The sequence below is a fragment of the Propithecus coquereli genome, unplaced genomic scaffold, assembly GCF_000956105.1.
Source record: "Propithecus coquereli isolate 6110/MARCELLA unplaced genomic scaffold, Pcoq_1.0 Scaffold65, whole genome shotgun sequence".
Classification (NCBI taxonomy): domain Eukaryota; kingdom Metazoa; phylum Chordata; class Mammalia; order Primates; family Indriidae; genus Propithecus; species Propithecus coquereli.
Window position 1 is genome coordinate 5554733 of NW_012152507.1, and position 18446 is coordinate 5573178.

The following is an 18446-nucleotide window of genomic DNA, read 5'->3' on the forward strand; positions in this document are numbered from 1 at the left end:
CAGCTAAGTATTTAAAATTCATGCATGGGTTAGTCTTCAATTTAATACAACCTATAATGACTACTTACCAAGTTTCTAGTTCTGTCAATATTACTGAGTTTTCCAGATACTACACTATAAGTGTTTCCAATAGGTTTTTCAGTAGGAAGAGGAGGTGGGCCTTGTGGATCCTCATGTAAACCTGGAAAAAAATAGAATTCATGAATAATTTCTAGTCTTTGGAATTCCAAAGAATAAAATGATTACTGCTTGGTTCCTTGGAAAAATGGCTATCATAAAAGATTCACACAAAGAATATATAATTAAGGCAGATGAGAAAGAGCTCCCACCAAACCTCAGAAAATTGATGTGTTAATCGACATCAGTTAATTTTATTCTATGTTTTGTAGAGAGTGAAAACAATACTAAATAAATACAATAGTAACCAGCATTTGCTAAGAACTTTCTATATGCTAGGCATTAAGTTAGGCACTATATTTACATACATTTCTAGAACCAACATCTACATGTTAGATTTGTCCAGTCCACTAGCTAGTAGCCACATATGGCAATTTAAACTTAAATCTTAATTAATTAAAATTAAATTAAATTAAAATTTCAATTCCTCAGTTACACTAGCCGTATTTCAAGTACTCAATACCCACCTGTGGCTAGTGGCTACCAGCACAGAGAGTTGGAATATTTCTATCTTTGCAGAAAGTTCTACTGGACAGTACTACACTAGATAATATCCTACCTAGCTTACATATGAAGAAACTGAAGCTATGAAAATAAATAAGCTATCCAAGATCTTAGAGCTTGTAATTGTCAGATCCAGGGTTTGGAACCCAAAAGCCTGTGTTCATTCTAATAAAGAATGCTGCTTCTTGGCCAGGTGTGGTGGCCCACACCTGTAATCTTAGCACTCTGGGAGGCTGAGGTGGAATTGCTTGAGGTCAGGAGTTTGAGACCAGCCTGAGCAAGAGCAAGACCCCAACTCTACCAAAAATAGAAAAAATTAGTTGGGCGTGGTGGCACACGCCTATAGTCCTAGCTATTCGGGAGGCCGAGGCAGGAGGATGGCTTGAGCCCAGGAGTTTGAGGTTGCAGTGAATTACAATGACACCACTGACTTCTATCCAGGGCAACAGAGTAAGACTCTGTCTTTAAAAAAAAAGAAAAAGAATGCTGCTTCTTAACAGGTGGTGTATCCCACCCAAAAATAATTAAATGTGTTTTCTAATTCATTAGCTCCAGATTAGTGAATTACCCTCAATTAAACAAACAATACCTTTACATCTAAACCACATCTTTATCTCAGTGATAGCGTACCCAACTTATTTTAAAAAGAAGAAAACAAAGATGACCAGATTTAAGTAGTAAATCTGTGTGCAAAAAATACGTGGAGAGAGGATGATTGTAGCATGCTGAAGGAGGCTAAAGCCGCCTTTCGCACTGTTCGGTTTAGGCATTGAAAGAAGACGGGAATTTTTTTTTTCAAATGAACATCCTCTACTTCCATTTCACATGAAAAACTTATAACAAGAGGATGATTTGTCAGGTTTCTGTTTTATCCACAGACAGGCAAACACTCTCAAAGGGAGGAAAATACCCAGGCCAGCTACTAGGAAAACAATGATTTAGAGACAGGCAAGCTTTCTTAGTGAGAGGCAGGGCTGCTCTGGGAATTAAGACATACACAAGCACATCCAACTCAGTCACCATCTCAAAGACTTTCTCTGTGCTGCAGTTTCCTTATTCTTACAAGGAAATAATGAATCATTTAGGATATAATATTGTCGTGACAAATATTTAAGGGTACAAAGTAGTAATATGAAAGTAGACAGGAATTAGCTTACTGGCAGGAAGGGAGATAGGGAGTATCTGGTGTGGGTGTGTATGGGATGATGGATTGTGCAGGTAGGAGGTTTCCAATTTTAAATAATATAGTCAGGGAAGGTCTCACTGACGTAGTGGCATTTGAGCATTTGAGAGAGGGAGCCACACAGACATCTGGGAAAAGGAAAATCTAGTCAGAAGAAACAGGTCCTGAGGGAGAATGAGCGGATAGGTTCAAAGAAGACCAAGGATTTTTGCACCACAAAGCTATTCCTTTCTTCCCTTGTCCATTCCAAGTTCTTCTGATACCAAAAGTCTCATTTTTTTTCCTCCACAACATATATGCATTGCTTAATAATTGTAATAATAAAATTCTGGGGAACTGTTTTTCTTTGAGACAGAGTCTTGCTCGTCGCCCCAGCTAGAGTGCAGTGGCATCATCATAGCTTACTGCAACCTCAAACTCCTGGGCTCAAACGATCCCCCTGCCTCAGCCTCCCGATTAGCCGGGACTATCGGCATACGTCACCACCCCCAGCTAATTTTTTCTATTTTTGGTAGAGACGGGGTCTCGCTCTTGCTCAGGCTGGTCTGGAACTCCTGACCAACCAATTCTCCCTCAAGCAATTCTCCCGTCTCAGCCTCCCAGAGTGCAAGGATTACAGGCATGAGCCACCGCTCTGAAGAACTGATTTTTCATATAAATAGAAATAACTCTCTAGAAATCATTTTGTCACTTCAGTTCTCTCACACCTAGCAGTACAGAATTCAGCTTTCTAACAGTTCCTGGAGATTTTTCAGGATAATAAAGGTGCTTCCTCAGCAAGCCTTTTCAGGATTTCAGAGTTATTAATCCAGTTTACAGGTGTGCATAAAAAGTAAACACAGTAGGCCTAAAAGTGCATATCCCTAGAAAGTCCTGCTTACAAGATTGGTCCTTGGTTGGCATCTGGGAACTTGGACTTTGGGATGGTTCCCATCATTTCCAGAACTGATAAAATAGAAGAATACAGTTTATGCTGAACACCTGCTTTCCTTCTGGGAATCTGGAATTTTCGTACATGTCAAAATTTCTAGGAGTTCCTATGTGACCAGCCCCCAGTAAAAACCCTACGCACCGAGTCTCTAATGAGCTTCCCTGGTTCACATTTCACACGTGTTATCACAACTCATTGCTGGAAGAATGAAGTATATTCTATACGACTCCACCAGCAAAAGACTCTTGGAAGTTTTCACCTGGTTTCCTCCAGACTTCACCCCATTTGCCCTTTCCCTTTGCTGAATTTGCCTCATATACTTTTGTCGTGATAAATAATAGCCATGAATATATGTTGAGTCCTGTGGATCCTCCTAGAGAATCATCAAACCTGGAGGTGGTCTATGGGAACACTGACACAACAGGAAAATAAATTTAAATATTTGTATTACTAAATTTGTGTAAACGTTGCATTACTTAAAACCCACATGAGCTCTGGCAATATTTATTGTCATTATATCTCACTATGCCTTAAAACCCAGAACAGATTTAACAAAGTAATAGCAAACAGGCAAACAACCCAATGAGCTATCATTTTACTGATCTGTAGGCTACACAACACCATCAAAAAAAATATGCCACCTGTTCTAACACTAAAATATAAGAAATTAGAACCCGCTAGAATTTGGTACCCTTGACTTTTTCTCCTCCTCATTCTTCATAGCAACTCAGTTCAACCTTCTTCTACTTGGCTAAAAGCCGTCAATTAATAATAAAAACATCAAGAAGAGATTAAAACCAATCTTATCCTTTTGAGTAGTGCTTTATAGAAAAACCAAACCCCTAAAATAAAGGGTATCCCTGTAGTATAATCCTCGGTGCTATTGGTGAAAGACTGGGACACATTTTACTCTGCTGTTAGGAGGAAAGGAGAATCTTTTGTTTGACAAAGGCAAGAACACATCTGGGCTATGCGTTGCTAGGCATTGCAGGTATAAATGAAATCAAAGGCCCATGGAGAGAGCTGTGTGATCACTCCAACGAACACTCTGAACCTACCAAGTATGCATACACACACACACACACTTTTGGCCACACATTTTAATAATCTGGGGCCTAAAATAAATAGTTCTGGCCCTTTTGTCTTCTCCCTTACAATAAATACCAGATTTCTTTTTGAAGTACTTATTAAAGCTCATAAAGAATTTTAATCATTGTACCATTAAAAAAATCAAGTAAGCAAAAAAATCAAGTAAGGAAGTAAATCAAAATGCAATGTTACACTCATTTAAAAATATTTTTATACAATGTTATATGTTTTTAAAGCTTTTGGGTCCTGCTCTTTATACAATTCATACATAGCCATATTATGTTGATTTGAATAACATACTCCTGATAGACATATACACCTTTATTTGCTACTAATTTTGATTACTTTCCCATCAAATCTTTACCAGAGGCACTAACATGGGATACTACAGTTGTTCTGAGTTCCGCAGTCTCCCTCTATTTTCTCTGCCTAAAGATAATATTAAAGAAAAATGAAATCCAAACTTACTGTACTAATTCTCAAAGAATTGCAAAAAAAATTTGCTTTTAAGTGTCCTTGACTATGAGTAATAATAAATGTCAGATTACACAAATTTCAAAAGCAGACATTGATAAATTAGTATATATTTCTCTCAGGCTCTTGAAGAAGCAAATAAAGAAGGCAGAGAAGTGCTTACATTTTCCTGGTTTGGCTGGAATTCGAATTACAGTGGGCTTCCTGGTGGGTGCTTGTTGAACTGCTTGTTCTTTTGTTGGTTCTGTTTTTGTGGGGAGCTGAAAGGGATCTAATGAAAAACATAGTTTATTTTGCACATTTTAGTTAACATGGACTCAAACAAAAAACCTCATTCATATTTTAAGAGTCATCTTTTTCATGCCCAAGGGAAAACTATTCATAGACAAACAAAATCTCAGTTTGCAGAGACAAAAACAAAGTTGGCCCTCATAAAAGGAAGTAACTTAGTGCTCTGTAAATAATTCATACGGCTTTTCTTCTCTCTCACGAGAGAGATCCACGATGATCTTGAATTATGTAGAAGCTATCTTTCAGGGCAGAGTAATCATTTCGTAAGTGTCTATCGGAAAATGAGGGGCAATTGAAACGAGGAGACGGTCTTTCCTGCATTCTGAAGCCTCCCAGATCCCCCAGAAAGGAAAGACTCTCATCCTCTACACCCCCTGTGCCTGCACCGGAACATTGGCTCACAGCGCTCACCAATGGCCGTCATCCCACGCAGTGCCATGCTTAGCACGGGGAAGGTGCTCGGCAGTCTGGGATTTAGTAGTTTAGTAAAACTACATTTCAGTAACATGAAAATGAAAAACATTTTATCTCAGAAATAAAATAGGACATGTCTCTTCAAATATTTAATTTTGGGGAAAGGATGTATGCCTCGGAATTTCTCCATCTTAATTTTATTTTAAATGGACAATGTATGCTTAAGAAAAGTATTTTAAACACAAGCACAGCTATAAAACCTTTCACTGAAAGAAACAGTCTTTTTCTTTAATGTAAATGTTCCTTTTAGTGGATTGGAAAAATGACTATAACATTTTTTAAAAGATGGGAAACCTAAAAATAAATAGATTAGCAAAAATAAAATATAATGCTCTATAATATATATTCTATACAGCACATAAGATCTCTTGAGGCTGCCTTTGCCTTTATTCAACAAGAGGCAGAATGAGTATATGCTGTAATTCTCCATCTGTTCTATGGATCTTGTCTGTAGGGAGATACTCCCTATAAAACTCTGCACTTCATAGCCCCTGTGATGAACAGCATTTACATTCTGCCTGTTATGAGCAGTAGTTCAATAAGTACCTTTTTGCTGACCAGCTCTTTGTAGGATGCGTGAAGAGCTGAGCTAATAAGAAGCCCTTTCAGCAACCTAATACTTCTCCTTCCTTCTACCCAGCTCTCAGGCAATCCTACCACACATATCCTGCCAAAGGCATCACTCTCTCACTAGTCACTCGCTCACATATTTATGTTTATTACGTCTCAGTAACAGTGCTGGGTGAGGAGATATGATGGTAAACTACAATCCTATTTTTAGTTTCTTATCTACCACCTAAGAAGGCTCTCCAGATGGCATACTAGCTAAAATAATAATTACTATGCTACTGAGAAAAAAAGAATTTGATGACCCCTCTATGGAAACCTATCAGCTCACAAGTGATGTGAGCCTTAAGTCCAAAAACCCAACTCAAGATTTTCAAAAGAATAACATCAAACTCAAAATGAAAGACTACTGTAATAATAATACAATTTTCTTCCATTGTAACCTATGTCCCTTCCCTGCAAAACAAATGAAACTTCTATTTTTAGGTTTAACCAAATTCCTTAATTCCTTATTTTGTTATAGCTCAATTTTTTACTTCAAAGTAATATTTGTTGTAAAATGGGAAACATTAATATATAAAACAGAAAATCTCTTGTAATCTCATCTCTCAAGAATTATTATCTAAAATTTGGTATATCTTTCTACATATTTTTCTATAAATATGGTGTATTATTTTTATACAGATATTTTGAAAAACAAAACCAGGATTATTTTACATCAATTTCTTTGTAATTTGATTTTTCACTTTTGTTCATTCAACATTGACTGGGTGCCTACTCCACATCAAACACTCTTCTAGATGCTGGGAATACATTAGTGAACAAAGCAAAGAACTCAGCCTTCATGGAGCTTACATTCCAGCAGAGAGATGGAGACCATAAACAATAAATATAATAGAAAAGCACTTCATGTGGTATATTAGAAGGTGAGAAGTACTATTGAAAAAGGAAAAGGAAAAAGAAGAGCAAGGTGAGGAACTTCAGGAATGGGCAGAAGGGAAGCAGGTTGCAGAATGAAACAGGAGTGTGCTGGGTGAGAGAGGGGAAGGCTTCATTAATGATACTGTTTATCTTTCCAACAACTGGATTGGACGTGTTCTAATAGTTCTTCTGATACTTATTCACTGTGTCCTACCTTTCAAATGGCATTTTTACTTTAACTGTGGGTTTTTGGTAACTATAATCTGTTGGTTATTAGTATAAAATTTTAGTTATTGATGTTTTTTGGATTGGTGGGTAGTGAAAGGAGAAGAAAATCTTGAACACGGAATGACTTAAGTTGTTTCCCAGCTCAAATCAAATTCTGGGCAAGTGTAACACCTACACACACTCTCTCACATTCCAGCAGTGAGGGCATGTACAGGGGCGGCAGGGAAAGGAGAAAAGAGGCCAATCAGCACCCCTGAAGGGCTGGCCACGGGGCATCCAAAACGTGCTTGCCGTTGGAGGACTGGCCTCAGGAAACCCTGGCCCACATCCTGCACACACAGTGGGCAGATCTCACCTATCCTGTTAAAGGGTCCAGCTATTTTTTTTTTAACCTGAAGGATTTCAATCAAAGTAGCATAGGCGCAACTTATGAAGTATTCAAAGTGTCCTAGTTACCCTCTCTTTCTCTCTCATTTTTCGGTCCTTTATTTTTAATACCATTAGCTGCTCTTTAATAGTTGACACTCAGATCATGTGTAATTATTCTACTATACAAGTCTCTGGGGCAAAAAAATTTCTTTCTCCATACGGTGAGGCAAGGAAGTCTTAGTGTTGCACCACTGCGGGCTGTTTGGCAGGAGTGGTCTGTTTAATGACCTCCGGCAGCTGTGCTCACTGAGTCAGCAGGCTCTGCATCTGCCTCTCTGTCTGCGTGTTGTCCGGCTGTGATCCATGCGAGGCATGCAGATTAGTGGAGAGGATAAACAACATCACTTCAATGAGAAGGTGGAGCCAGAGGCCCGTTTTTCATCTTGATGGTGTGGAAGTCTCTCTCTAGCTATATACAATACGAAGTTCACTTTTTACGTCTTTTCATGAGAAGGGTATTTTTTCCAACAGAAATGATAAGTGGGCAACATATAAAGCAAGGATGGCACTTCATGTTTGGGAACTTCAGGCACTGCCAAGTTAGGAAATTGGATCATTAGTAACAGTTAAAATGTTTAAAGTTCATAACCTTTGTCCTAGTAGTCCCATTTTTGGAAATTTATTCTTCAGAAATAAAAGCACTGGTAGGAGTGAAAATGTTTGTGGGAGTATTTACAACAGCATTTTATGTAGTGGCAAAAAACAAAAACAAACAAAACACCTGAAATTAAAAATAAAGGAGACAACCTGAATGTCCACCAATAGGGGAAACATTGAATCGACTATGATATACTTATACTACGGAATACTAGGCAGGTAAAAGGAAACAATAAATTAGACCTATTAGCCTGAAGAGAAACGATAAATTTCATTGTTGAATGAAAAAAAGCACCCTGCTGAGTAACAGATATACTATAATAACAATTTTGGGGGAAAGTCCATGTGTATGGACTATGTATATGTTTGCAAGCTTTGGTTTGTATTGGTTTCACCAAAGGCACAGAAAGCTACAAACTTTGTTCATACTGGTTACTCTGGGGATTTGAATGGACTGGAGGGAGATTAATTTTTTTTTTTTTTTTACTAAAATCTCTGAATTGTCTGACTCGTTACAACACATATATTTTACTTTTGTAACTGAAAAAAAAATTCAGTAAAATAAATTCAATCACAAGAAATTTCAAGCTGAAATTTCAAGCTGCCAAACAAATCAATACAAAAACCACTTGAAAATCTCTTTATTTGGGATTCTATTTAAAAGGGAAATAATACAGATATATGTTTTTGAATTGATCTAATTTAGACATATTTAGTTGATAATAATTAGCTTCCATTTGTAAACTTGAATAATATTAATATAACTGTTTAGAAAAATCATTATTTTATTGTTTTTAAAATTTCTACTCACCACAAGGCTGAGGATCAGTGGGGGAAGCAGTTCTATCTCTGTAGCAAAAAGATAACTCTCCCAGTTTCTTTCAGCCTAATTATGCTTATATTCAGCTATTTAGGAAAGATTATTCACTAATTAACTATTTCGTTAAAGGTAATGCTTGCTCAAGGTCTGCAATTCGAAAGGGATCAAAAGGTACACGGATAGAACCAGGTTCCCTCATCCTCTCCTGTCATCCTCCTCCCTCATAAAAGGCAACCTTTGCTACCAACTTTTTATACATCTTTCTAAACATGTTGCATTTGACATTTAACACAAACAGTAGCTAAAATACCACGAATACTATCCTGTACCTTGCATTTTTCACCTAGTAATATCTTGGAGGTTCATCCCTAGTAGGAGATAACAGGTCTACCTCCTTTTAATTACCACACTATACTCTATTGTTATGGATGCACCATAATTTACTTAGCAGTCCACTGAAGTTTATTTCCAGTGTTGTATAGTAGAAGTCCTTAATCTGGAGCCCAAAATGGACCCTGGAAGCTCTGGAAATTGTACCTTGAATTGTGCACACATGAGCTAATGGCTATTTTCAAGGGAGATAAAAGATTCACAGGCTACATCAGATTCTCAGAATTCTGTAATCTAGAAAGGGTTAAGAACCTCGCTGTCATAATTCTATCACAGATTGTTTGCTCTTGCTTCTATAGAAGAGACACAGAGCATCTCAAGAATAATTTCCTATCCAAATCTAAGGAAAGTCAATGGCATTTTTCTCTACTCTTATTTGCAGTGTTTATTCTCTCTTCCTTCTAGCCCCTCACACCAACACCTGCTGCCAAACAAACAGGCCTCTTTACACCTATATCCACATGGTCTTCATTACTGGGTTGGGAAAAACATTGATGATAAAGTAGTTTTTCGCCCATTACCTGTCTCTAATAATATGCTTGTCATCATAATTAGTTTCACCATCCCTGGCTTGCTTTTCTGTCATTTCTTTCCCTTGAGTTCTATTAATACCAGAAATTAACTGCTAAACTATTATTCTGGTCTGTGTAATGGGGCTGACAGCAGAAACATTCTGCTTTTTTTTGACAACTGGGTATGATTTGTAAAGGTGTGAAGAGGAACTGCTAATACTTCTCAGCTCCATTACATTAACCTGGAAGGCATTCTATCCAAGAAATGAATCCAATATTAAATTGCCTGTTTTATGAGTTTTCCTTTAATAATTTTTCTAATCTTTACAATGTTTTCATAGCTTCAGTATTTTCTGATTTCTATTATCTGAGCTTAATATGGCAACTTCATTTTATGCACACTGTTTTATTAGATTTTCTTTATTTTTAAGGGAAGAGACAGAGAAGGAAAGACATATTTGTGAGTTACTCTTCTTTCTCCTGTGTTCCTCTCCCAGTTTCTGGCTGATGCCTGGATGATTAGGCAAGGTTTCACAAAGAGATCAAAAACCTTTATTTACAATGACAGTGCTACTGAAATACCATCAAAAGGTCACAAAGCCCTAAGTCAAAAACAACCAAAAATCCCTCCACATGTTGAGGAGTTCAGAGGTGATCCTGAAGGCCTTTGGAGAGTAATAAGTAGGGAAGCAGTAAGGGCCAGTGTGCACTCTAGAAAAATCCCTTGGATGAGGGGTGTGTTTGAATGGGCTCAACTTAGGAGGCCACTGCAGTAATCTGAGCATAGAGGCTTAAAGTGGGGCAGTACAAGGAGGGGTGGAAATGAGAGGCAGAGTCAAGAACTATTCAGAAGGTAACACCAGCAGGAGTTGGTAATTAACTGGATATGAAGCCGGAGAAGTAACAATAATAACTACTATTTAATGGTCGCCATGTTTTAGACAATGTGATAGGGCTTTTGTGCAGAATCACATTTAACCCTTGCAGTAGCCTCCAGGAAGAGTAGTAGTAGTAATGTGTCTTATAGATGAGGAAACCCAGGCATTGTGAGGTTAAGTAAATTGCCCAAGGTAACATAGCAATTGTGGTAGGCTCTGTGTGACGTGGTGACAAAACTCAGGGATGATCTCTGGGTTTCTCTAGGGAAGGCTGGGTGTGTGATGGTGTCACTAGTGAGGTGCAAAATATAGGAGGAGGAATAGGTTTAGAAAGCATATAAAGTATCCAGTTCAGTATAACTCCATAGTCAAAAGCAATGGTTAAAGTCGGATAGGGCAAGCAAATTACACATTTTGCTACAAGACTGCCTCAATAATTAAATGTTGTGCAATAAAGTGATAGAAATCAAGAACCAGAAAAGGCTGAATATGAAGCATGAGACTATGTTCATGTTGAAAGTATATTGTTGACCTTACTTTTTGAAGATGACTATAATTATCTGCTTGATGATACAAAATAAGTTCTCAGCAATTATTAACCAAGTTGCCATCCTCATAGAATCTAGAAAGTGCAATATTTCTTTGGCTTGTACTGTTTCCACACCTTAACAGCTTCTGCTGTTGGATTTATCCATCCCTGACCTTCTCTGAAGCTTGTAACACCAAAAAGATTTATATAAGAAAATGATATTGACAAAGACTTGAAAAGCTTTTATAGTGTTGCCTGGTTAAGGATTCATGAAAATGTTGAGTAGTAACATGATATAGTGAAAAATAAACTAGACTTAGAATAAAAACACTAAGTTGAATCCTAGCTTGGAAAATTGTTAGTTTTATGACACTAGGCAAGTTATCCATTGATGTCTCTCAGCCTCATTTCCTTCATTTGCAAACTGAGGGCAATGATATCTCACAGAGGGTTGCTGTAAATGTTAAAATAATGTATGTCTAAGTATCTATCAGAGCATTAGGCACATTGCAGAAGCTCAATATATTCTAATGTTTTTTCTTCCACCCTTTAAGGACAAGAGGCATGTCTCTTAGTTTATATGCTATTGCCAGTTACAATGTTGTATGCATGGTAAATATTTAATAAGTACTGTATGTGTTTGTTGTCATTTAAAATGCACCTGTGCAGTGCAGAATTTGGTGTTGGAATCACAGCTTGTACCATTTTGATGCATATTAAACATTTATAAGATGACAGTTAACCTTTTGAAAATACTATTAAGTTCATATGTTCACAAATTCCATCCAAATAAGTAAACACTAGTAAAAGGAATCTTATCAATGACAAGTAGAGCAGCTTAGTTTGACAAATCAAAGATAAGCTTTACCATAACACCCTCCATCTGAATAGTATGAGGGAAGAAAACACACTCTGCCTCTTGGGAAATCTAATTGTCCTGATCTTCACAGCACAGTTACAACTGTTGAATTTTATTTATAAAACTCTGCATTCCCAAGGGGAGATGTTCTGTGAAGATTACCGAAAAAAATTTTGTAACATGTGGCTGGTTCCTCACTCCTTACATTGCTCTGTCACAGTCCTCCCCTGGAGCTGGCCCATCTCCTAGCACTCCCAGCTGGGGCCAGTTCCCCCTGAGGAGCCCTTGTGGGGCCACTGCATGGCTTCCCATCTGTGAGAAGTTTCCTCTGCATCTTTCTAATGCCATGCTCCCCCAGCCTCCTTGGATCCTTGTGAAGCCTGAATGTCCACCTGCCAGAGTAAGAGCTAGCCCCACAATCTAGTTTAGTCCTTGGCCCCTGTCTGCTTGCTTCTGGCTCATATAATAGTAATGGATGTGTGTTTCCCCAGTTCTGTTTCCCTTCCCCCCATCCCATATTTTCCCATCCCCCTCCTAGCTCCATGTTTCTTAATCTCTGTTTATCCCTGACTCTGTCTCTATACACACACATGCATGTGTACGTGCACACACACACCTCAGTAACTTATGTAACTGTAAACTAAAACAGCAAGTGCCATTTAAGATATCTTATGATGAGCTTAGATTCCCCTCCACTTCTGATTTTTACTCACCTAGAACCAACTCTGAACCAATAGATTCTTCAGCCAGGTTCCCAGATGGGGTGGGTAAAACATCATCATCAAAGCTGATCAGGTCGATATCACCCTGGGGCTTGCTTTGCAGAATTGGACCTGGGGGCTTAGCCGGGGGCCCTTCTCCCAGTGACCTGAATGCTTTGGCTTGTGATGCCACTGAAAGTCGGGGAGGAACAGTGATGGGTTTCAGCGGAGGGTAGGTGGGATCTTCTGAGGAAAGTGATTTCTTCGGCAGCAAAGGCCGTGGAGCAGGAGTTGGGACTTTCTTCCCACCATCAAGGCTCTCTGACAGGGGCCCTCTTCCCATTATCTCATGATTAACACTTCTTATAAGGCCAGGATTTGGTTTCTTTGGCAATTCAGGTTTGGTTACTGGGATGCTTCCCACTTCTTGTGGTGGAGAGTATGGGGTAAGCCCTTCCTTGGAAGTCACCTTGAGTCTGCTTTCAGTCCAAGAGTCCCATTCTCCAGAAGCTCTGTTAGCAGCTGGTTTGGGAGCCACAGAGGGTTTCCCTGAGGAAACAGTAGGCCTCGAGGGAAGCGTACGGGGAGTAATTTCTGGTTTCTTGGGCAGTCCTGAGGTTTCTGTATTTGTCTGACCTTCAAATGCTTTGATTCTTGAAACAATACTATTTTGGCTTTGTTCTGTGTTCATAATGTTCATCGCTGCCTGACTGTCTAAGTCGTTGGTATTGTCCAACAGAGACTGGGGCCAGCCTGGGGATGACTCCTCTTCTGTGGCTACTGTGCTGATTTTCTGGTGACTTTGCTCTTTAATGTGAGTACCTCTGGCTACTGGTCTGAGGTTGCTTTTTGATCTTGGTTTTGGCACTGGACATCTTGTGGCACTGGGGTTTTCTGGACAATTCTGTTCTTCAGAAATATCAAAAACTATTAAAGGTGCCACATTTGTTGAAAGATTGCCAGATGAGACTGCTGGGGAAGGCTGCTTGAGAGGTGCCTGGAGTGCTGACAAGACCAAAAAAAAAAAAAACAAATTTGCAATGTTACAATTCAAAAGAAAAAAATATAGAAGATACACAGATTTTTAAAAATATTCATGTGGAATATCAAGAGATTTGAGTTTCCTTAGTTAGTAAAAAGTGATTCCAAAATCAATGGGGAAATGTTTATACTCAGCTTCTTGCAGAAGTGTTCTTCAAGTTATATTGGTTCATATAAGAAACATTCATTATGTAATATTTTTAAACACCATTAAATCCTGATTCTCATCAGACTTATCACATGAATAATTTCTCTCTGGTTGTCAAAATTCCAACATTTCTAATCCTTTATTTTTCCAAAGCAACTTACTCTCATCTCTGTTACCCTAATACAATCCTTTAAAAAAGACTAATAGGACAGTCACCCTTAGTATGCTATCCTAAGTTGCTAAATATAACATCCTTCTCAATGGAAATAAAGTGTATCAGCACAAATATTCACCATGAGTTAAACAGATGATGTTTTTGTGATATAAACTAGGATGAACCGAATAGATGGGGGCTGCAGCTCTTGAGAATGACCGATTATAATAATCACTGCATACTCAAAGAAAGTAAGCACACAGTGATCACACTGACTGGGAAGCAGAGCTCAATGACTTATGCACAAATTGCAAATTATTTTAAAGGACAGAAGCCTACTGATTACTTCCCTAGAACTAGGTCAGAATTAGGGAAGACAAATTACTCGCATTACTTTGAGGCAGATCGTTGTCTATTTCTTCTGAAAAGTCAGTCTGAGTTGCAGAAGTAATAGTGTGCCTTGGAGTGGCAGCAGCATTATTATTATTTGTAGTATTAACTTGAACTTGGTTTATTTCTTTTATGACTTGTTCATAGGATGGTGGGAGCTACAAAACAAAGAATGAAGATTTTTAGACATCTATGGGCAACAGCCAAGTCTCACTGTTCTTATCATTGAATTTCATTTTAAAAATAAACAGGCAAACAGATAACGGAATGTTTATTTACCTCAGCAGGAACCAACTCATTTGGCCTCCAAGGGCCTGCAGCAGAAGATGGGGAAAATCCCAGTCCTGGGGGTGGAGCTCCTGGAAACCACGAGGCTGGCCTCAATGGCTCAGCTGCCACAATGGTGATCTCTGGGCGCCTAGTGGACAGAAGACTCAGTAAGGTTTTACAGGTTGGTAACAAGCTATTGTCCCTCTATCTGCAAATGTTCAAAGATTCATGAAAACCACCACCACCCAAAAAAGTTATAAGAATGACCACATTCACAGAAAATGACCTGTGACAGGCTGCAAAGGAGCAAATGATAGTCATCCTCTATGATTTTGGCCTCCAAAAGTTAGAGATGTACCCTGAGCACACTTGGCTCTGCCTTGGATGTTAAGGATAAGAACTAAGTAAGGCCCATACAGTCTGTTCATTCCAGGGCTCTGTCTGCTGCTATCTATCTAGCCTATAGGACAAGCATATAGTGAATGGTAGAAAAACATACTGGTCATTTGGAATTGTTTGATTTTCTGTTATTACATAGTACATACTGTGAAATGAAAATTACCGTATAAAAATTACCTCTTCTTCCTCAGCCCATCTCTGTCCCCATTCAAAGTTATCTTTAAGTGTTTTGAGTTTACATGTTTACTTCTAGACCCCGATATGTGTCTCTGTGTTCCTGATCAGTTTTGGATATGATTTGATGATTACTTTTTAATACTGAAGAGCCATAGTGATTTAGGCATGGCTTCTTTCATCCTATTCTTAAACTGATTCTACATTCTTATGTTTAAATTTCGTCTTTAACATGATTTCCTAACAAACACCAATTGTATGACCCTGAGCAAATCAACCATCTCTGAGCTTCAGTTTTCTCACCTAACAAATAAGGATACATGCCCTGCTTTTCTCTAGCACTCTATGGCAAATAAAAATAAAAAAGCACTGTCATTATCAAAATTGTGTATATATATATATACACACTCTCATGCTAGCTTGTGTAACAGCAGAACTTGACCATTAATTAAACTTGAATTGCATTCCCTAAAAACGTCTGCTTATAGCTTTTGCTTAACTAAATAGAGTTACTACTTAATAAATGTTAAGTATCATACATGTATTTATTCTTATGACAACCTTGTGATGTAGGTATGATTGGCATTATTTTTAAGATGAGGATACAGAAGCTAATGAGGTTAACCAGCTTGACCAAGGTCACATGGAGGGAAATAGTGAAGTCAAGATTTGAACTTGGTTCTGTCTGACTCTAAAGTCCTTCCTCTTCGTTATTCTATAGAATACTGTAAGAAATTTGAAAGCAGGAACCATGACTTATAAAAACCTCTCTATCCACTTATCCACCTGTCCACCCTTCCATTCTTCTCTTTGCCCATGCATCCATCCTTCCATCCATTTTACTATCTCTCTGTCTGTCCATTCGTCCTTCCTTCTATCTCTCTGGCTATTCTCTTCTCCTTTCCTTTCTGCAACCAGCCGTCCACCATTTATTCACACAGCTATCGATCCTTCCTGCCTGCCTCTTTGCCTTTCTTATCTTTCCATTCAATTTTCTATCCGGTCACCCATCCATTTATCTAGGCAACATTTACTAGGTAGCTATGAGGTACAAAGCATTTCTTCAAAGCAGTTATAACAATGCTTTACATGTAGCATTGTTTAATAAACATTTAGAAAATCAACTTTAGTAAATAATTACTAATCAAAAGAACATTTTCAGGCCTGTATCACTTCTCTCAGGCAAAATATTTATCATTCAAACTTATAGATTTATTCAGGAGATGTATTGATGAGGCAGAACAGAGTAACATACAAAAGAGAAATATTTAACCTCCTAACTATGGCATAATTTTATTTCAATAATTAGCAGAATATATGCCCTCTATTATAGATATAACCATACCTCCTATCTCTATGAAGTTCACTCTGAATAGAAGTCCGAGAAGCTATAGAAGAAAGAATAAACTGGTTTAGCACAAAATCAGTACATTCAGTAAAGGTTTAAATTTTTAGAGTACAATTGGAAAAAATTAGCTTATACTTGACATCATATAGAATGTATAAACTTTAATATTCCTAAGTAGAACAGTAAATCAAAATGATCTTTTTATTGGCATAAAGTTAATTGTAGTTATATATTTGAATTGCATAAGAAAATATAGATTTCAAAAACTCCCCAAAGCACATTCTGTGGTTCTGAAAATAATTTGAAGAATGAACAGAGAAAAGAAGACAGTTATTAAATATAATGATAGTGTAAATTTTTTCCAAGTTTTATTTTATAAAGTAAATCAAGTCTTAAATAATCTGGAAAATATGTCACATATGGGGTCAATTTTTATGTAGTAGAGAACATTATCTCTATTTTAAAGGAGCATATTCTAAAGGTCCTTTTGGAAAAAAAATCTTCCAATACTATACTGTAAAGATTTGTGCACAAAGGGAATTTATTTCAGATATAATGTATTTCAACCAATTGCTTTCATATCTCTCTAATACTCCATTTTTTAAATTCTTTTCATTTGAAAAGATTAAAAGTATGGATCTTTTCTTTCTTTTTCCTATTAACTTCTGCTTCTCTCTGAACAAGGAGGATGCCAAAGCTAGGGGAGGCATGGGTGGAGATGCGGGGTGGGAATGAAATTTAGGCTGGGATTGGAGCTGTGACAGGTGAACCTATGCTGGGTGGCAAGGCAAATCTCTAACATCTGAAACCAAAACCACTGGATCTCAACTTGGAAGATGTCCTTATATTCATATCATCAACTGATTTCACTGTTATATTTTTATAAAGAGCTAAACCAAGCTGCAGTACATTTTATCTATTGGAATAAAAGAAGACACAGAGCTCTGCATGGTATGTCTGACTGGTAAGAGTGGTTTCATTAAGTCAGAGGCTCACCCGACTGTGCTACAATCACATCACCACCATCACTAAAGCTGGAATCAGCAGACGAAGCACTTTTAAAAGACTTCACGTTATTGTCACAAACATACCTCTTCCACGGGGCATTTTTGCTGTGCACTATTCATGAGTGCTAAGAGAAAAAAAGAAGGGGTTATAGAAGAGGAAAGGGAGAAAAAAGAGTGAACCCAGTTGCCTAAGCTTTCACAGGAATTCAGGAGCAAGGCTGTCTTGCCATGCCACTGTTTTTCCCTAACCTGTACACTTAGATGGAAAAGAAGAGTTGATGAACCACAGTTTCAGAGATTAAAGAAGTATGTTGCTGCAAAGATTTGCCTTTACAGACCAGGACATCCACACACGTAACCACAGTCAAAAAAATGTGCCTGTAGTTTTTAACAACAGTGCAAAAAAAATATCTAAAAATCATTTTGCAAAATCAATTTGCTATTTCAACAAGGATAAATTTTAAAGTATGAATAATACCTAAAAGGTAATTCAGGAGTCGATTTACGTTGTTTTAAACCAGTGGCTTTTAACCTGATTCTGTCCCTTCACACCAAAGGTCATTAATATTAATAACAGGCCCCCACGGGTAGCAGAGTGGTATTGTCACTCTCAATGCAGCAGAACAAGGAGAGAGGTCTCATAGTCATACTTACAGATTTCCTTCTCCACATCCTTTGAGAATCACTGCTTTCCTCTCTCCTTCTCTGATTTTTTTTTCACATTTACTCATCTTCTATGAAATCTCTCTATTTCTTGATCCTTTTGGAACGACTGACACTTTTTGTCAGTGCTAAACAATTTAATAGCTAGAAACGGATTTCATGTTGGATTTTCATGTGGTTTTTCACATTGTTCCTGCTAATTTCTCAGCTATTCACTTATACATCTCATTCTCACTTTCTCAGATTAAACAGATTTGCTGTAGTTGTTGCCAGGAGAATCAAATTTGCCACCAACGTC

At 37.8% G+C, this 18446-nt stretch overlaps 1 protein-coding gene across 1 annotated transcript in view; it reads right to left on the reverse strand.

Annotated features, from left to right (window-relative positions):
* SH3D19 (SH3 domain containing 19) overlaps positions 1-18446 on the reverse strand; it is a 105541-nt gene that overhangs the window by 29808 nt on the left and 57287 nt on the right. The window contains exons 3-8 of the mRNA XM_012660017.1: positions 16476-16518; positions 14567-14705; positions 14292-14445; positions 12567-13559; positions 4522-4629; positions 69-181 (exon numbers count right to left, since the gene is read on the reverse strand). Coding sequence (XP_012515471.1) covers positions 69-181; positions 4522-4629; positions 12567-13254 — 909 coding nt within the window. The 5' untranslated portion in view covers positions 13255-13559; positions 14292-14445; positions 14567-14705; positions 16476-16518. The remainder of the gene's footprint in view (positions 1-68; positions 182-4521; positions 4630-12566; positions 13560-14291; positions 14446-14566; positions 14706-16475; positions 16519-18446) is intronic.